The 21,183-nt window shown below is 37.0% G+C and overlaps 1 protein-coding gene across 3 annotated transcripts in view; it reads right to left on the bottom strand.

The window, feature by feature from the left end:
- The window catches only part of LOC148868042 (Insulinase (Peptidase family M16) family protein), a 69,727-nt gene extending 49,087 nt beyond the window's left edge, over positions 1–20,640 (bottom strand). For 2 of the 3 annotated variants that reach the window (XR_016108166.1, XM_088973726.1), the window contains exons 1-7: positions 20,167–20,640; positions 19,776–19,847; positions 7,833–7,879; positions 6,874–6,986; positions 6,102–6,175; positions 5,844–5,939; positions 5,630–5,749 (exon numbers count right to left, since the gene is read on the bottom strand). Coding sequence is in view for 2 of the 3 variants with exons in the window: in XM_088973726.1 (XP_088829852.1) it covers positions 5,630–5,749; positions 5,844–5,939; positions 6,102–6,175; positions 6,874–6,986; positions 7,833–7,879; positions 19,776–19,847; positions 20,167–20,527 (883 nt within the window). In the remaining variant the exon portion in view is untranslated. Of the gene's footprint in view, positions 1–5,629; positions 5,750–5,843; positions 5,940–6,101; positions 6,176–6,873; positions 6,987–7,832; positions 7,880–19,775; positions 19,854–20,166 lie in introns of those variants that run through there. The other variant, XM_088973727.1, reaches the window with a different exon arrangement.
- Between the last annotated feature and the right edge of the window lie 543 nt (positions 20,641–21,183).

The following is a 21,183-nucleotide window of genomic DNA, read 5'->3' as shown; positions in this document are numbered from 1 at the left end:
GGGAGAGCACACACGCATACGTCTACATATGTATATATGTATGTATATTAGTTTTTTTTTAAATATGGTTGAATATGTTTGAATATATTTAAAGCTTTTTTAATAGGACTATAAATTTTAACTATTTCATTTTTAATTTTTTATATAAAATAAAAGCAAAAACAAAACGGTTGACATTATAAAAAATCACGGGGAGTGGGGATCCCTATGGGGATGGGGATAACCTTGTCCCCGTCGGCAGGGACGAGGATGGGGAGTAGCTCCATGTCCTCGTCCCACCCCGTTGCCATTCCTAGCCTCAACTCAACCCCCTTCTAGCTCTTTGCATTCTTTTCCAATTAAGGAGGTATGATGCAAGCCAATCCCCCCTAGGGTTGGAGCTTTTTGTTGGGAAGTTATCCATAAGAAAATTAATGCATGTAACCTTCTCCACAGAAAGAGATCTAAGTGGTACTTTCCCTTTATTTGTGTGTCCAATGTAAAGCCAATGGTCAGACCTGCTATCACTTACTAATCCTCTGGCTAATGCACCAAGCCTTCACTCCAAAATGTGTTGCTTGGCCAAAGAAAAGCAGGGAAGAATTGTGGAAATGCACTAGAACATAAATAAGTAAGACAATCTAGGAAGAAAGAAACTCAAAAATCTTCTTGGAAAAGAAAAGAAGCAAAGAAGCTATAATTGGAAACATTATGATTTGAGTGGCTTGTTGGCTGAAATCCTTAAAAACTTTCTCAATTGTACCCTTAAAAACTAGAAGTAGTCAATTCTTCAACTAATAAGATGGTCATATTCCTCTTTCTTCTCTCCAGCGGAAAAAGGTCTCACTAAGCTCAATTTTGATCAAAGTAGCCTGGAAATCCAGGATTATTGGGAGCTGGAGGGGTATTTAGGGGTGAAGAGGGTAAAGTTATTGCATTATACTCAGATCCATTTGATGCGGGTGACTCCTTAAGAGCAAAGGTTATGACATTTTTTTGTTGTTGTTGTTGTTGTTGTTGATAGATAACTGAAAGTATTTCATTAATATAAACAAGTATATACATAGGATTACAACCGGGGTCTAGGTACCCCTAAAAGCAGATGGAACAACAGAAACCAATACAGACACACATTACCCATTAACATATAAAACTCCCTGCCCTTCCCTTACCCACAGAAGAAGTTGCACACTCACACCTTAAAACAACTTGGCCCAAAATAACTGTTCCCTTTCAACCCCTTGCCTTGCTAGAGCCTGTCATCCCATTAGCAACCCTTGGAACCCATTGAAAAGTTATTGTTACACCTCTCAAATGCCACTTGCTCTTCTTTACCAAATCTCGGTAGCTCCAAGCTGCCTTCTTTTTATTCTTTAACCAACTTACTGCTATTTGGGAGTCTCCTTCTATTAACAGCCTTCTTAAATTTAGATTTTCTGCTAATTGGACCCCATACAATACAACAAGCAATTCAGCCTTAGTCGAATCTCCTTGGGCAATAGGATCCAAAAATATAGCTAAGAAAGTTCCATCTTTATCCCTGAATACCCTCCTATGCCTAAAGGGCCTAGGTTGCCAAAACAGCTTCCATCAAAATTAAGTTTTACAAAGCTTTCTGACGGTGGTTCCCAAAGCTGAACTCTTCTAGTCTTTCTTGTAGACAAAAGGGCCACTTCCCTCCATTTCCTTTTTATGTCACCAAAGGAAAATGGAGAGAATAGATCCAAGGTCTTAACCCAATGAATCACCCTTAGGAGGATATAGTCTAAAATTGCTTCCAAACTTCTCTCCTCATCTTTGAAGAGTCTCGCATTTCTTTCTTCCCACACTGTCCAAACGACAACAGCCCTATTGCATCTCCATTAGGGATGTAAACAGATCCAAGGTCTTAGCCCAATGAATCACCCTTAGGAGGATATAGTCTAAAATTGCTTCCAAACTTCTCTCCTCATCTTTGAAGAGTCTCGCATTTCTTTCTTCATACACTGTCCAAATGACAACAGCCCTGGTGCATCTCCATTAGGGATGTAAACAGATCGAATTTGAATCGAATCAGGCAATACCCGAATTCGATTGGATATCCAAGGGATATTGAAAAATAGTATTCAAATTCGATTAAATATTCGAATATTCGATTCAATTCAAATTCAACCAATTAATTATATTAGGTAATTAATAAATATTTTATTTATATAAAATATATAAATATACAAATTACTTATATAATTTAATTAATATATATAAATTATATAAAACATTAAATATTTCTTATATTATATATAAGAATTAAATAATCGGTCGAATTCAGATATTTATCGAATCAAATCAGGTCATATCCAGTGTTTTAAAAGTGCAAGGCGCAAAAAAGGTGTAGGGGCCAATTTGCACCTGAGGCACAAGGCACAAGGCAAGGTGCACGCCTTTTTGAAGCAAGGCGCAAAAATACAAAAAATAAAATGCTAAAAAGTCAAAATAAAATGTCAGAAGGCGCATGTCTGGGCTGAGGTGCAAGGCGCATCAGGAGTGCACCTTTTGAAAAGGCTACGCCTAGGACCTATGTGCCTAGGTGCGCCTTTTAAATCACTGGTCATATCCAAATTCAAATCCGATTAGTTATTTGGTATGAATAGGATATCCGAATTCAACCAATTAGATATTCGAATTATCCGAATTTGATTTGATTATGTCGAATACCGAATTCAAAATTGGATTTTCGAATACCGTTGACACCCCTAATCTCCATAAGAGTCTTCCTCTTTTTCTTGGCCACCTAAAAAATTCACCTACAAACACACTAGGTAAGCTTGTAGGCAAAGTTCACTTGCACCCAAAGAGATCAAAGAACCACTCCCAAATAGAGGTTACAAACAGACAAAAAATTAAAATGTGAAAAGCAGTCTCACCATTTGCTAGGTTATGGCATTGTTGGAAAGAGTACAATGGGCAAAAATCTTGAATAGTAGGAAGTTAACCATTTAAGGATACTCCAAGGTTGTGGGGGGAAGGCTACAAAATGACGGGGAAATTATTTGGAATTACAACAATGAGAAGAAGAAGTTCGGATGGTTGATACAAGATATAGAAGAAAGATTACAATAGGTCAAAAGAAATGTTAATTCCTAGGTAGCCAAACAACGGATGGGAGAGATCACCTATTCTGGACACAATTGTAAGAAAAAAGAAAATTATAGGGGAGAGATAAGATTGTTTATCTATCATTGACACTTTATCTTCTATTGTACACTTTACTTATTCCCTCAAGTTAACGAAATTCATGGTTATATATCAAAAAAAAATAGAACTTCAGGAAGAAATTAAAAAATAAAATAGAACTAGAAAAAATGGGTTAATTACTTAAATATACCATATGGTTTGACTAAACTACTTAAATATGCCTTGTAGTTTTAGAAACTACTTAAATATACCATTTTTTTTGTTGGAAAAGGTAAAGTAATATTTATTGATAAGAAATTACACACAGGAGGCTGAGATCAGTCCCAGAACAGGCTGACTGATCAAATCAGCAAATACACTTAAATATACCATGTTAAAGCATTTAACTGTAACGATTGACAGAACATTGAAGGACAAAAATGCCCTTTAACTGTTCTTTATATTTTCAAATACGCATTCAATAGTTTTTTTTTTCATTTTATTCGAAACCTTTACGAAAAATCATCAAAAATGCAATTAAAACATGTAAAGAAATAAAAATATTAGCTAAAACAATTATTTATGTTTGCGGGATTGACAAAGATTGTCAAGAGAAAATTCATCAAAAAAGATTGTCAAGAGAAAACGAAAGCTATTTTTATAACTCTTAGCTCTTTTTCTCTAATTCTTTCGTTTCATAAAAAGGAAAACAGAATAGATAATATACTCAACGTCTGAATTTAAAAGACATAATATAGCCCAACCAGCGAGTGATCTGAATAATATTCTAAAACAACATTTCATTATCAAATACAAAATAGAACAGAAAGGGGAATTTTCAGAACACAAGCTAATTTCTTGTAACAATCAACAAATACAGAGAATACCCAAAAGACGATTACTTGCATGGCACAGATTCACTAAAAAGGTCAACCTTATCTACCTCAAAACCACAATATGCTAATCGCATCTGACCCAATATCCATAAACTCACAAAAGTGACTCAGGAAACATCAACAATGCAAAATCTAAATTCTGAAATCCAAATTTTAGATTCGTGAAGCCAACCCCATATAGTTTGGATAAGGCATGGATGATGATGATGATGATGATGATGAAACTCCTCTTCTCCAAAAATTAAGGAACAAAAAAAAAAGATGAAACACATGAATGAAGAGAGAAAGAAAGAAAGAGGAAAGAGAACCAAACGACAGAAAAGGAATTGGATTTACAAAAATCACGACTACAAGAACAAGACACACTAGTGAATGTGATCGAGGAATCCAACCTATAAATCATGTTCGATCACCCATCAGTTTTTATCTTCAGAAAGATGAAATTTATGTATATGTAAATTTATATTAAAGAGAAAAATAAAATTAAAACAATAAAGGACCAGTCAAGGAACCATTAAAGTGATGCTATTTTCTTCTTCGTCTACTTCTATTGTTGTATCCGTGGTCCCTCACAGTTCCATCTCTCCATTGTTTGCTCTCATCGCTGTTTTTATATTATATCCTCTGACCCAACTTATTTGTGCCACCTCTTCCTTAAGCCCTTAAACAGAAGTTTCTAGCAGTATATAAATGCCAAATATGCTTGCATAGCAATTTCCCATTTTCTTTCTTGACTCTTCTCTGTAGCCTGTTGGATGAGTATGTACTATGTAGTAGACAGCAGTTGCCAATATGCCTCTGTCAAATTTATTCAAGAAAAGAAGTTCAGTGAGATGGTGGGGTGCTCAGTGGCATGCAGAGGATAATTTGGGGGGTGCTCAAGAAGATGAGATAGAAAAGCTGAGGAAGCATGGACAGGCAGGGCCGCAGGGGGTTCTGCATTAGGTTTCATAGTTTGAAGAAGAACAGTATTTTGACCATGGAAGATATAATTAGGATTATGATAAAATGTAATAGGCATTTGACATCAGATGTCAATGGCCCTAAACATTTTACTAATGTAGAGCTTATTTGTGTCAAGAGGGACCATACAAGATATATGTAAGTAATTTTGAAAACCACAGGGTATACTTAATTAGTCAAACCACAGTATGTTTAAGAAATTAGCCCAAAAAATTACAAAACCTAGGTCTTAAAATTCATTTTTCTTTTCATCTTTCTATCAAATTCCACTGTTATCTACAAAAATGGGGAAAAATATAGACAAATAGAAATTCCATGTAATTAAAATCTCAGTAAAATAAAATTTATAAATCCAAAACTTCCAAATGAGACCCCTCATACAGATTGGCCCAGCCTTTGTCCAGCATTGTATGGTGCATTCAGAGGTACAATATGTAGATAAATTCTTTCAGTGCCAAAAAAAAATCAATTTAGAATCCATACACCTCTTGGGAGGCCATGACCTGCACTCAACCCATCCCACACTGTGTATAAAATTACCAATGTTGTCATGTACTTAAAGATGATATGGAATTTAACTTTCTTTTTTACCACAACATAGAAGAAAAGAAGAGAAATTTATCAGAAGAAAAGCTCACCTCCCCCAATGACAACTAATTTCATTAATCCACCATGGTAGTTTTCTCTGTATAAGTGTAAAATGTGTTCCCTTAAGTTAACTCCTCTTTCCATGGCATCAAACAAGCTCTTTTTATTACCTTCCATGCAAGATGAGAAGCACTAAGTTACTTTATAATAGAAATTAGCAAGATATATACATCGCAAGGAACTATTAGGATGTTACATGCTTACCCCAAAAGAATCTGTTAAAAGGGTGCCCTTGTGAAGATGTATAACATTGAAGTTGCTGAAGACGACAAGCATCACTTTGCAAAACCTGATTGAATTCTATATTTTATTTTACAAAAATGGTTTGCCATGAAAGCAGAAGACCTAACATCAGCACAAGACTTACACAGATCACAGAAATGGAAAATAAGAAGAACCAGAGTTATTCAAAATTATAGACAAAACAATGAGGACCAGAAGCTACATAAACTGGGAACCGACCTGAATCTACAGCCAATATCTCTCGTTCCATAGCTTCAACTTTGACTAATGGTGAAATAAAGAATTGAGAAAACCTAAGCAGAAAATAAACCTTAACATTCAAAGATTCAGCTTTATCTAAAGATGAAACAAAGAATTGAGCAATCCTGAAAACAGACAGAGACTAACATCTATAAATTCAACAGAAATTCTAACTCTGTTAAAAACAATATGCTTCCTTAGGCAACAAATCGATTGATATATATAAAATGTACAAATTGTCCTCCAAAAACATAGCAAGGCAGCAACCAGGTCTCCAAAACTAACTGCCTCCTCAGTTTCTTAAGCACAATCTTTCTCCTAGACACATCTAAGCAAATTAAAAGAAGCAAAAACATTTTATTCTCAGCCAACCACCAGCAGGATCACTCTAAATCAGCGCAGACCCTTGCTCCATTCTATAAACTACCCAAACAAATATAATACTGAATTCCATAGACTTACATTTATACACCCACTTGTTGTACAGGGGTTTTCTTGTTTTGAATGAAATTCTATACTTCGCCTTTTCTCAAAACACAAATATTCAAAAACTTTGAAATATGTTACAAATGCATTTCCTAACTTTGAAATCTCAATAATGTGCTTTTTAATTTTGAAATCTAACAGTCACAGGTTTTTATCACAAACAGGCATTTGAGAAAGCTAAACTTCCAGTTTTACTACATCAAAATAAGTAATCAAATTTTATGAATTCCAAAATAACAGCCAGTTAACAAAGTCATTGGTTTACCTTTCCAAAGCCCCCTTGAGAAACTCCCGTTTAACTTCAAAATGGTAGCATGTATGCTCAGTTTCTGTGTACGCATTTGATGAGCCCCCACGCTTTGACAAGTAACTGTCATACTAGAAAACAAGACAGTAAAAGTCGGAATGCCAATGACAACTATATCACCACTCTCAGTAAAAATTCAAAACTCAGGGAGATTTTTTATCAGCAAAATAAATCCTATTAATTATATTAATTGGTGAAAACTGAATGGTAAAAAAGATTGGTTTCAGCCACCCAATAAGACATTAGCCAACCTCAATCGATGTTAAAGTAGTGCCCAAAAACAACTGCTGTCTAGTTTTTCCAAAACAAAGTTACAGTAGTGCCCGAAACAACTGCTGTCTAGAGACTCCTTGTTTTGGTAAAGTGTCAGCCATCCCATTTGCAGTCCTTCTTACCCAACTGGAAACATGGTGGTGATAAAAATGGGAAGTTTTTGATAAAAACTGGAAAACTTCCAGCTTTCCAAAGCTCCTGTGACAGGCCCTCTATTTCCCTAAAAGCGTGCCTATACATCCCATGATGATACTACCTCTCTTTGGTGGCCACACAAACGAAGTGGAAGCATATGGGCTTCACCTGTTGGAAGGAGTCCACCTATAACCAATCAAAGCAAGAGACCAAAACCAAAGACCAGCAGCAAATGGATAGGGGATTAGAAAGTGAAAGCAGGGTTCACCAATAGCCTTGTAAAAAACACACTAATGAGGAGATAAGCAGGAGTGAGATCTCCTTTTCTGTAGCAAGTCACAAGTGCTAAATTTTCTCATGATAAGCCTCCCAAATGAAAGCTCCTATTCTAGGTGGATAAAAAAAGTGGAAAAAAACAAATCAAACTAGTTAAAAAAAATTACTCCATTTTACATATTTATCTAGAATAGGCCAAGAATCAATTACTAATGAAATAAAAGCTAGAATACCTCATTTTCATCTGGAAATTTAGTACTTCCCATGAAGAGCATGTGTTCTGCAAAACACAAGAGTTGCCATGTGCTTGTATATCATAATTCAAAACCAAATATATTTGCATAAAAAATCTGGAAGCAGAAAAATGATGAAGTTGGCTTGGTTAAATAGAATAAAATATTTAAAATGCACATATTGTCTATCATTCTTTTTTTGCCCTTTTGACAGGGTTTCTTTCTTATTTTATCAGTGTTGTTTTTTATTGTGCTTTTTTATCAGTGTTGTCAGCTTTTAGCTTTTAGATTTTCACCCTCAAAGAGCATGGCAATGATTCATAGTACCATGCAAAACCTTTGATTATATCTATCCACCCAAAAAAATGTTTTTTAATTACAACATAATGAAATTTTCAGTTAGTAGATTGTGTATGATTAAGGAGTAACCTCCACTCCAGTCCAGGGTGTTTTAAAACTCAACTCATAATCAAATACTGAGCCAATCAGTTTAATAGTGAGATCTTTATTGTGCATTCTAGGCCAATAGGTGATGGTAACTTTTTCATAGCTAAGATTTTGTCTCTGCTACAAGAACCTGAGTTTTTGTTTCTTGGCTTTCTTTCCATGAGTAAAGGTGGACAAAGAAACACACAGATTGTTAGCAGATAGAGGAACAGTGGTCATGGTAGCCATGGAATTAGCTTTCAGAGTGAACATCTTGTTCAAATGGATGATGGGTTCCAAAGTTTGACAATTAATTGGCCGATAGTCCATCCAGGGACAGCATTTCAAGGTCTCATTTGTAATAGGTTCTATATAGCCAGGATGATTGTACTTTGCTCTATTCCTCAGTAATGTTTTTGCTCTTTATTTGACATCTAAACGCTATGCTTTGGCCCTTGCACCTCACTGTTGGAAGTGATTCCTTATACATTCTATTTACATATATGGTGCCTTCTATTTTGGTCACTAATGAAATATTTTACAAGTTTTATTGATCAAAAAATATCATATAAGTATAAAGTGGCGAAGCTCTTATTCTATTATCAGCTTCATAAAAGTTGCAGAGGGTGGGCCTTAGTGCAATGGTTTGGTTGCTCCATGGTCTTGGAAACAGCTTCTCTGTATGTGCAGGGGTAAAGCTGTGCATCTGTCCCTCCGCAGACCCCACATTGGTGGGAGCCTCATGTACTGGCCTGCCCTTTTTAGCTTCATAAAAGTGGCAGACTTGCAGTTGAGGATTAAGGCTGATCTGAGTTGAGTTGAGTGTCATAAAGTTTCAAATGGCTCTATATATATATATATATATAGTTTGGCAAGTAAGAATGAAATTTTACTACCATCTTATTGGAGAAGAAAATGTAAGAGGGTAACAAGGATGGGAAGGAAGATGAAAGGAAGAAAAGTTTTCAATGAGAGTTGTTAGTTGGAATGTGGGAGGTCTGGGTAGCGCATCTAATTAAAAACCATGAACCCTGGGATTAGAACAGATTTAAATGTGAAGAGGATTTGGTTGGGGTGGGAAGGGGTGGGGGATTTTCAGTGACAGATGAAAGACAAGTTGGATGGCTTTGCATAGAGAAATTCTAGGAGGAACCGTTGACTGTCAGAGGATGGGTCCAAGAAGCTTGATTGATTGGAAGTGATTTCAATGTCACCAATTGTTGTGACAAGAAAAGCACCATCTCTTCAAGGCTAACCACGACCATGAAAAGATTCAATAAAGTAATCAATTAATACATGATTAAGCGTGTTCCGTGGTGAATGAGAAATATACTTGGTCAATTTTGCAATCAAATGTTATTTTTGCAGGGTAGACAGGCTTTTATTGACCACAGATTGGAAGGAACATTATGGTATGTGCAATATCAAAAGCTCTACCAAGGGTAGTATCTGATCGCTGCCCCGTTTTGATGTCCTATGATAACTGATGGAGAGGGCCGAGAGGCATGGTACCTTTTAGATTGAGAACATGTGGATCACCCATCATGCTTCTAAACCCACCTTTTGATGGGATTAATGCAACTTTGAAGGATGGGAAGGCTTTAAGTTAATGCAGAAAATTGAAATTGGTCAAGAAAAAGCTAAAAATATGGAATAATCAAGGTTTAAGAAAAATTGAGGAATGTAAAGTTAAAATACTAAAGGAGATTGAGCTGATTGATAAGAAGGAACTAGAAGATGGGAATGGATTGCATGAGGCAGAGAGAGAAGCAAGAGTTAAATTAAGATTGAAACTTGAGACTGTGCTGAGAAAAAAGAAAGAAACTGGAGACGAAAACCAAGGTGCAAATGGTTAAAAGAAGATGGTAACTCAAAATTTTTCCATCAATTGGCCAATGGTAGGAGGCAAAAGAAGAATATTTGGAGTGGTTGAAGATGGAAGGAAAATTCTGGATCAGGAGAAAATAACCAATATTTTTGCCAATTATTTCAAGAATCCAATTGCACCTCTTGTGAGACTAAATCAAGTGATTCAAGGTGTGAACTGGAAAGATTGCAAAAATGTGGGAAGAAAACTAGAAGAACCTTTTTCCAGAAGAGGAGGTAATAAGTGGGGACAAAGCACCTGATCTAGATGGATTTGCTAGGGCTTTTCTTCAAGGAAAGTTGGGATGTAATCAAGAAGGACTTAATGAAGCTATTCCAGGAGTTCCACGAAAGGGGCCAAGTAGAAAAGGGCATGAACACTACCGCCATTAAGTCGGTGCCACTTATCAATCTCTTGTGCTTTTGTTGTAGGTCTTTGGGAGAAGCTTTTTGATCTCTTTTGTTGCAGGTGGCTAGAATCTTTGCAGATTAAAAGCCTATTTGACCCTACTACCTTCAGGTGGACAAAGAGAAGAGGTAGAGTCTTGTGGAGGTGTCTGCTTTGGTTTGTACTGTGTGGGAGGAAAGAAACGCCAGAATATTCATAGATAAAGTGAGGGATAAGACTGGTGTTTGGTATTGCATCATAAACGGGCCATTATGTGGTCCAAATCTCTAGATCACTTCTTTTCCTTCTCCTTTGATGGTATTTGGAGGAACTTGGATTTAGTGGCCCATAGCACTGTTGTAAGAGATAAGCCAGTGGTGGAATTGAGACCCCCAAACCCGAAGAAGGCATCATCAAACTAAATTTTGAAGGAAGCAGTCTAGGCAATCCAGGGCTATCAGGGATTGGGGGAGTTCTCAAAGATGCACAGGGACAGATTATTGCTTTATTTTCTGGTCCTATTGGAGAGGCGGATGCAGTTAGTGAGGAAGTTCAAACAGTTCTACAAGGAACAGACATTGCTAAAGAGCTGAACATTGAACAGTTATTAATTAAAGATGATTCCAAATTAGTAATTGCATGGCTGAAAGATGCAGAGGCAGATACAGTGACCTGGTTGTAACCACAAACATTTCTGTCAGTTTTCAAAGGCAGAGACAGTGACCTGGTTGTAACCACAAACATTTCTGTCAGTTTTCAAAGGCAGAGACAGTGACCTGGTCGTTAAGCAAGGGTTGTATAGGATTTAGGAATCAACTTGTTTGGGCTATGTTGTAACTTTGAGGATTTTCTGGAGGCAGCATCTTGCGTCTCTTGAGGGAAGCACTATCTATGTACTCCTTCATTGATCTTTTTTTAATTAATAAATCGTTTTACTTATCAAAAAAAATGAATTCTACCGTCATTTCATTGATGCCTAAGAAGCCCAGTTCAGCTTCCCCTAGTGACTAGAGGCTGATAAGTCTCACAACTAGTGTTTACAAAATAATTGCCAAGGCATTATCCATGAGATTTTTTTTGGCAAATAACACTGTATTTTATTTATTTATTTATTTATTGATCAGTAAGGATAAATTTTATTAAAATTCAAATTGAAGGAATTACATCAAGTTGGAAAATTCTCACCAGAAAAGACTTCAGATTTTTGTCCAAAAAATTTGTTGTCTCATAGCCCCTTGTTTAGCCAATGTGTCTGCCATACCATTTGCTGTTCTTCTCACCCATCTAAAAGTAACATTCATCTCCCTTGCTAGGGATTCTATTTCATGGATAACAGCACTGTATTTTATTGATGATAAACAATAAAAGATATGTACAACTTTATACACACAGGGAGAGTAGACAGCATACTTGATAATCCACACCACTTATGTGTTCTTTTTTTTTCCTTTTTTGAGAAGAGGTAAAGTATTAATTCATTAGACAAGAACAAAAAAAGACCTATGTACAACCAGAGGCTATACAGTGGGAAATTACAAAAAAAAAAAAAAAAAAAACATTAGACCACTATCCTGTTTGTGATTACAAAAAGATTTTCATACTGAAGGAGAGAACTAAAGGGAACGCTATCTCTGGATAGGTGTGCAGACGACCAGGATAACAGTTTCCCCGTTATTTTCTGCCACATTTCCTCCTCTTGACAGCCTTTGCTTCAAAAGAGCCCTGAGTTTCATTCCTGCCATATTGACCAGAAAACTGCTCCTGGGACCAATTGCCATAGAATTTTCCCTTTCTTACTCAGACCATGGGTCCGCCAGCCTTTTATAAAAGCTTCCACTGATGCAGAGCAGCAACTTTTGATGGAAAAAATGCTAAACATTTTCACCTATATGTAGTAGGTTAAAGCTGCAATGTAGCAACAGCCAACAGGTGGTCAGCTGATTCTTCTACTCTGTTACATAACACACCATTCCCCTCTGATAAGGATCAACTTAAGCCATATCAAAAGAGAACCAAAGCTACTCCTATGCTCATTTTGCATCATTACGAAGACATGGAAACCACATGGGAGCTGGGTTAGCAGTGGATCAACTTGGGAAGATCCTAGAGTCTTCAGTCCACCTTGAGATGCTCTTTGTGTGGTTGAGTTTGCTGCTGGACAGGACTTATTTAGTATTCTTACATTTCTGGATAGCAAGGGTATTTTTTGTAATTTGCATGTTTAGGGGGTTATGTTTGGGAACAGGTCTTAGTCTAGTAAGTTCCCTTTGTTTGGCTTTATGTTTGTAATTGTTTGGGGCAGGTTTAGTTTAATCTAGCTTCTTTTGTAAGTGGCTTATTGTGCAAGTTAACTTGGGGGGCAAGTTTCTTCCTTTGGAAGCTTCTTTCTTATTAAGCTTGTAAAGCTCATTTGAAGGACAGTTTTTGCTAATGAAGAAAGAAAGTCCTCTACAGAATTTGGTGTGATTGCCAAGTTGGGGGCGTGGTTTCCCTCACCCTTAGGTGTAATTTGATGAACTTACAATTTATCTATAAATTTTTAGGACTTTAGCATGGATTTTTATGCCGGTTTTATTAATTTTTGCCTTAATTTAGCTTAATGCTAAGAATAAGTTCAGGGATAATTAATCCAAGAAAAGGAAGGAAAAAGGCAAGAAAAGAAGGTTCAAAAAGACCAATTTCAGTCCAGCCCGGTCATGGAAGCAAGAGAGAGCACTTCGGCCCAAGAAGAGCAAGTGAATTCCTTGAGAAAACCCAAGAAAATAAAGCCTAGCTATGAGTAGAATTCGACCCAGCAAGGAAGGCCCATTCTCAGCCCAAAAGAGCAGCTCAATGTATAGCTATCATGTGCTAAGAGAGAGCCTAAGTGCAGCCCAAATAGCAGCCCTTAGGAGGCTTTCAAGAGAGCTCTAGAAAGTTCAAGAAAGGGGCGTAATACACCCCATTCTAGAGGCTTCAAGAAGGGGGCAAGAGCCCCCTTGAAAAACTATATAAGGAGGCCTCTAGGAGGGGGGAGAGGTGTTCAATTGCTTGAGAGGAAGGCTCTCCCACTCTTAGAGGTTCGGCCACCTTGAGAGAAGAGAAGAGAAGAAGGCTAGGCGCAAGGAAGAAGAAGAAGAAGGGTTGAAGGAAGTTCAAGACAAGCAAGCTAGAAGAGAAGGTGAGTTTGAATTGAGGGTTTGTGATTCAAAGATCTTTTGTAATAAATCATTTGTAGTTTCATTCTCTTTTGATTTGAATTCAGTTTCTTTGTTACATTTTCTTTCTTCTTTCTCCTTGTTTCCATTCTTCCTTGATGTATTTCAGCTTGTAAAATTTCAATTCAGCAATCTAATTCTTTTTCATTCATTCAAATGGTCATGAATTGTACTTGAAGTTTCTTGAATAAGGGTGTTATTGTAGATTAATTCGGCCAACTAACCTTCAAAACTCATATCTGAATTCTCAGATCTGAGATTGCAAGATCTGAATTGCTTGAAAGAGAATTCAGATCTGCAATTTTCAGATTGGCCGAATGGATCTAAAGCTTGGAATTCCTAGAGTGCTTGAGAGAGACTCTAGGAATTCAGATCTACTATTCAAGAACTGAATTGAGTGCAAGGTTAGAGATAACTTGCACAATTCAGTTGGTGATCAATTCAGATTTGAATTGATGCCTTAGAAGTGTTTGAAGAAATGCATGCATGGGGATTAGATTCTTGCTAGAGATAGAAGAACCGTCACTCATGCATAGGATGAACATGCGCTTGAGAGAGGCTGTTCATGACCTTGGGGTTTCACCAAACCAAGGCTCAATCATGATTTATTCGAATGATCCAAATTGATAGATTGCTGAATTCTGAGATTGACATTTACTGCTTACTCTTCTAACCTGATTTGAAGGCAATTGGGCCAATGAATTAGATAGATTTTAATTTAAGATTTTTTTTTAGCTTTCATTAAAGTTTTGATTTATTTGTTGATCAGATAAGAAGTGCTCAATTTAGTATTGGTAATTGTTTCCTAAATCCTCGTGGGAACGATACTTCACTCACTATTTTATTACTTGAACGGCTAGTGCACTTGCTAGTGTCACAATGAGCCACACATCATAATTCCCTAGGGTTTTCATCTTATTTCTATCTCTTCTCATCTTCCTCTGTTAGTTCTTTGTTTGTGCTACACATCTAGACCTAAGTTGGTTCAAGAATAGTGCTGAATCACAAAGATCCTACATCACCCTCCTGATCAGATTGTTTTTGTAAGAATCTTGTTCAGATAGGCAGACCAAACACCAAACAAAGAAAACCACCTTTGAAGGGATATACTTGCACCAGATTACATACCAAGGGAAATCCTGCTCGTCCTCTTGAGTCAATTTATTATAAAAGGATTTTACTGTGAAATGACCCTTTCGATCAACTGACCACATCCTTCTGTCCTCTGAATTAAAATCAATTTGCATGTTGTACAGCTTCTGAAGTAGTTGTCCAAAAGGTTCAATCTCCCAATCATTCAGAGCTCTTCTAAACTGCGGGCTCCAAACATGATCCCCATTTTGAAAATGCACATAATCAGCCACTTTTGCCTCCTTATCCACCGCAATTGCAAATAGTTCTGGAAAACCATCCTTTAACAAATTGTTTCCAAACCAGCAATCCATCCAGAATCAAACCCTGGATCCCCTCCCTACTTCAAACTTGATTTCCTTGCTTTTAAAAAAAAATAATAATTCTGTAGCTCTTTTTAACCCCTTTCCAAATCGAGCAAACAAAGCAACTGATTTGCTCTTTTCAACCCCTTATGTGTTGATATTACAACTATATCTAAAACAACTATTTCCTTTCTACCCCTTGTTTGGCTAAAACATTAACAATACTATTGGCAGTCCATTTTATCCCTGTCATAAAAGTTCACCCTTGTTCAGCATCCATCCAATTACTACCTTCCAATCACCCATTCACCCTCAATAATTGGTGTGCGTATCTGCATTTTCTCTGACCACTGCACTCCATGGATCACAGCCATCAACTCTGCTCTCAAGGCATCCCCTTGTCCAATAGGTCCAGAATCCAAAGAACAAAGCTACCACATCACCCTCCTCATCCCTAAAACACTCCTAAGCTTGATGGCACCGGATTGCCCAAACTGTTACCATCGAAATTAAGTTTTATGAAGCCCATCTCTGGTGGTACCCAAGCAAGCCCCAACCACTTCTCCCCACTTCCAATATGATGTCATTTCTCAAGAAAGGCAAGAATGTCTTTACCCAATGTGCCACTTACACTATAATGCATTCTATAACTGTCTCCCTGCTTCTTCCATGAGATTCAGGGAAATTCTTCACTTGATCACATTAGTGGAACAGGGGACTATTTAAAAATCACCAAATTCTAAAGTCTCATAGCCAATGGAGCAATGAAGGATACTAGGAAATCAGGGAAGAAAGGTTTTGTTTATAAATTAGATTTGGAAAAGGCCTATGATCATGTAGATTGAGGGTGCTTGAGATGGATTGTGATGGAAATGGGATTTGGCAGAAAATGGGTAGGGTGGATGATGCAATATTTGAAATCCACTCATCTTCCAACCCTTGTGAATGGAGTTCCCAAGGGATTTGTTAAGGCTTCAAGAGGGCTAAGACAAGGGGATATGTTATCACCCATGCTATTTATTTTGGTAGTGGAACTGATGGACAAATTGTTCAAGAGGGTAGATGATAGGGGGCTTTTCAAGAAGATGAGAGTGGGTATAGAAGGGAAGGTGATCTCTCATTTGCAATTTGTAGATGACACCATTGTTTTGGGAGAATTTGGAGGCACTCAAACTCAAGATTCCACCTTTCTAAAGGGAATTCTTGCCATTGTGGAGAGAGTATCAGGGTAGCAGATGTACTAGCTAAACAGGGAGTTGGCAGGCCAAATCTTTTCTGGGCAAACATGTAAAATTGTTACCAAAGGGTGTTGAATTTTCCAACAGTTGTATTATGCTTTAATCTTTATTTTTAATGAAATCCTTTTGCTGATCCAAAAACAAATATCACTCTAAACGTGATTTGAAGGGGATTCATTTAGATCAGGTGGAGTTGGAGTATGCGATATTATTAGAGTGTATTATTAAGATCTGGACAATTAAATATTTAGGGATACCCCTAGGAGGCACTCCTCAAGAGTTGACCTTGTGGAACACAGTAAGACACTTCAGAATGCACAAAAAATCATCGAGCCATTCAGGTTTAGTTGAAAGGTGGCTTGCTTGGGTTTGGGCCTACCAGAAAGGTGGAGAAATCTAAGAAAATTCTTAAGAGAAGTCATAAAGTTCTTACTCTAGTATCTAAAGAAGATGAGAAGCCAATAGGGGCTGCAAGTAGGGCAGGCTAGGCCAATTTTATGGTCAACCCAGACCCAACCCTAAGATTTCGGCCTAAGGCCTGAGCCCGATATTCCCAACCCGGGCCTAGCCCATACTGATATTTGATGCACTTGGATTGGGCTCAAGTTGGTCAATGAACCCATTTAAAATTTGACATAAACGTGTGCATGTATGTATGTGCTTATGCAAATAGATATGCATATATGCATGGGCTTGGACAGGATTTCATGCCCACGGGCTCGGGCTCGGGCCTGGGCCTAAAACATCAGACCCGACCTTTTTGGGTTGGGCTCGGGCTTTCTCAAAACAGCCTGGCCCGAGCCCAAGCCTAACTTGATAATGTATTATATGATAAAAATATATTTTATATAATAAAATATATAATATATATTTTTCTTTATTATTCTTCTACTTTTTCAAGTAATAGTGAGATCTTTCATTATTTTTTAGGTTTTGAAGTATTTTAATATAAACAAAATAGTTTTTATTGAATAGAAAAAGAAAAAAAAAATTTCCAATTTTCTAGATGGGCTCGGGCCTAGGCCCGGGCTTCAGGCTTTATATAAGGGTCGGGCTTGAGCTTGAGTATATTCTGTTAATACAGAGACAAAGCCCGGCCCGGCACATGAACAGGTCTAGTATGTATGTGTGTAATCGAGCCAAGCTCAGGTTGGGATAAGACCAGGCTGGGTGTGGTCTATCTAAGGGCTAGTCAGTCCCAGCCTGTGTAAAATTTTGGGTTGGGTCACTGCAAGCTGGAGTTGGGCCTGCTCAAGTTGCACCCCTAGTAGCCAAGGATAGTTTTGAGTGGTATTAAGTTGGAGTCCCAAGTTCTTTTGTTGTGTTCTTTTGTCATTTTTTTGGTAGTTGGTGAATATGAAGTTTGGGTGGTTAGGTTGTATGTAAATTCAGCTTAGAGTGGAGATTGTTTTGGCGGGTTTTGTTTGTTTTGAGTGGTAGAGGATAGCAGATGATTTTGTTTGGGTGAAGGGTCATTTTTCTTCTCTCGGGTCATCTCTTGTCATCTTTTCTTATAATCCTCTTTTTTCTTGTAATAATTTTGTTAATTTATCATCAAAAAAAAAATGTCTCTGTTTTCCTCTGTTATTTACCTATTGTTAGCACCCAGAAAGCAGCCATCAGTTGTACATATTCTTTATATTCCTGATCTGATTTAGTTAAGGTATTTCTCTCTTTATGTTATTTACCTGGTTGGCTTGATTTGGTCAGTAGAATTACAACCCTGTAATCTAATATTTGGTGTAAGACTTAAAAAGGATCTCTAGATATGCTCAAGTACTAAATGGTTATTTAAATATTGGTTAAATGAGAGAACATTCCAGGGCAATGTTTTCTGTCATGTTTGTAGCCCTAAAGTTAACACAACTTATTGACTTACCACATAAATTTTGTGGTTGCTCTCACATGACCATAGGGCTGCAAATTGGAAAATCCTGGTTTAGGAAGATTAATTGATCATGGGTTGCATGCTCGTTTGAGACCAATATCAGGGAATCCATCTGAGTGAGCATAGTGGTTTTTATCTTTATTTTTTCAGTTCTTATTGTACTTTTTCTTCTGACAATGTCTTAACACCAAGGCAAATACTGCATGGAGTTGTGTACGTTTTGCCATTTGCTGGGAAGTCTGGAAGGAGAGAAACATGAGAATCTTTGAAAATAAAATTCAAGAGAGAGACCAAATCGCAATGACTTGTGGAAGAAGTATTATGGACTGGATTCTCATAATCTCATCTTATCAGAATTTGAAGGAATTTTGCTGATTCAAAAAAAAAAGAGAGAGAGAGAGAGAGAATTTGAAGGGATTTCAAAGGAAGCACTTGGAAATGATTTTAGGCCTTTATTTGATCAGTATTCAAGGAGTTAATTTCTTGTATCTGATTTTTGGTTTCTTTTGTATTTCTCATTTTTTGGAATGTATGTTGGTGATCTCTCAGCACCCTCTTTGATGTACTTTTTCTTCCCTATTAATAAAATTTTCTTTTTATTTATTAACAAAAAATGAAATACCTTTGACCTTGCTAACAAACAAATAAAAAGATAGGTAAATCATAAAGTCAACCTAGGGGTTTATAGGGGTTTTATCTTTCTTTTCCATGTTTTTTATCATACTTCTGGTTATGATTTCTTAATAAAGGGCCCTTTGATTTCGTTTTAATCATAAAATTCAAGGAATCCATCTTGGTGTTCAATCTTCTTTTTTGTTTGGTTTGTAATTCTTAATCTACACTGTTTTCTATAATATGGTCTTGTATAAGACCTATTAACCTGACATTTTAGAGCATTCTGTTGAAAATCATATCATAGGAAAGTTAGAGCCAATCAATTGCTTCAGAGGAACAAACCATTTGGTCTATATCTCCCACTTAATGCATCCAATCCCTTATCACATAGTTTTCTTTCATGTCCTTCCTACCATTTTGTTTTTCAGTCTACAATACCATCTCCATTTACTTGTCATGTCCATCTATTCTCTACAATAAATAAATAAAAGTACTCTAGTTCATCCAGGTGCAAATATGATAAGCTACCTCCCATGTGATAGGGGAGGGGGTTGAACCCTCTAAGATTTTTGTCATAGTTCCTCACAACGATTCAAGGAAAACCAAACTCTAAGAATTATGTATTACATAGTTATTTTGAATTGCTTAGTCATATGAAACGTCCATGTCATTTGATTTTGGATATAGATGATAGATAGTTTAGTTTCTACAATGTTCTACGATCCTATTTAAAGGCCAGGGAAAAAATATCAAGCAAATCAAATACAAACTCTCCGTTTCTCATAACTAAATGCTCTCTATTTTATCATGCCAGCAGAAAAATAAATAAACAATGAAATATAAGTTGAAATTTAAGAAAGGATATGTAAAACCAGGTGAAAAATCAAACCTAGAAAATGGGCAAGACCCTGCGCATTGAAAGGGTCAGAAAAGCTCCCCATTCCCACGCACATTGCTGCCGCTGCCTGCAAAACGTGCAAGCCATCAAATAGGGTTCTGCAAAAGCAATAATTGACTGCAGTAAACCGTGAGGGAGAACACCTAAGACTTTGGATCATGGAAATTGACTGGGGAAGAAAAACAACTCCAAGAAAATGACCTTCATTCTTCCCCGGATGAGGTTCACGAAATCCAAATTGTTTCGACTTAACAGGACTGATAAAACTCATCCCACTGAGCTAAATAAAATAATAATGATCAAATATGGCTCTGCCCCAGGCATTGGAGATTATCAGGTAATGTAAATAAAAATGGAGAAAAAATAAAGGAGAAACGAAAACTAGCCTTTTTAGTCAGTGAAACGCCGCTCTTTTTCTTCTCATTCATTTCTTCGCACTCATCTTCTCTGTCTTCGTCTTCTTCTTCGTCTTCGTCTTCGTCTTCGTCTTCGTCTCCGTCTTCAGAATCGCCTTCATCATCGTCACTGTCACCTTCGTGCTGTTTTTCTTGTTCTTCAACGTCTCCATTTTCAATAATTTTAGAAGTGTCGGGAGGTCCCTCTGGGAAGATCTCTGGGTCGTGAACAAGGAGAGCACAGAGACCATTAGAGAGATGAACAATTCTGTATAAACGCCTATCTGTTGGGGACTTTATCACGATATCGTCCGCAACAGAATAAGAAGATGACAGCTCGACCACCATTTCTTCCCCTCGCAGTAGACAAGTTCTTTCAGGAGCTGCCCTTTACTCTGCGTCACGATTACCCCTCTATAGCGGCGGGGAAAACAAGACCGGGAGGGTTATGGATATTAATTTCCATGTATATATACAAGTCTAGGAGCCCTATAACCCTATTGTTTATAAAACGGATCAAATCGAATCCGTCATATATGTAATCCAATTATCCAAATTTGATTTGTTTATATTCCTTTTTAAAAAAAATGATTTAAAGTCGTCTGAGAATAGGACATCGCCATTATATAGATAGTGAAAAGTCCATGTTACCCTCTACTCTCTAATCAAAATTTCAGTTACAGTCTTAGACTGTGATCCCATGAGCACAGCCCCCGTTCTCTCTCTTTCTCATCGAATTCCACTAGAAATCAATACAAATTTGATCTTCATCTCAAATGTTTCAGGTAAGACCAATGAAACTTTCACCCAAACAAACAGTGTTAGAAAATTGATCTTCATTTCAATTACAGTCTTAGACAGATGTTCGTCTTCTTCACCCAAACAAACCAAAACTTTTATGATAAACCCGATCTAATCCGAGCCAAACGATATCCAATAAGAATCAATGGAGACTTTTTTTTTTTAATGGGGAGGGGGTGTGGGGGGTGTTAACATGGCCCTAT

The sequence above is a fragment of the Nelumbo lutea genome, chromosome 2, assembly GCF_056320005.1.
Source record: "Nelumbo lutea isolate HS-2025 chromosome 2, American lotus-T2T, whole genome shotgun sequence".
Classification (NCBI taxonomy): domain Eukaryota; kingdom Viridiplantae; phylum Streptophyta; class Magnoliopsida; order Proteales; family Nelumbonaceae; genus Nelumbo; species Nelumbo lutea.
Note: the sequence above shows the minus strand (reverse complement) of the source record. Positions and strands in the feature narration are given on the sequence as shown.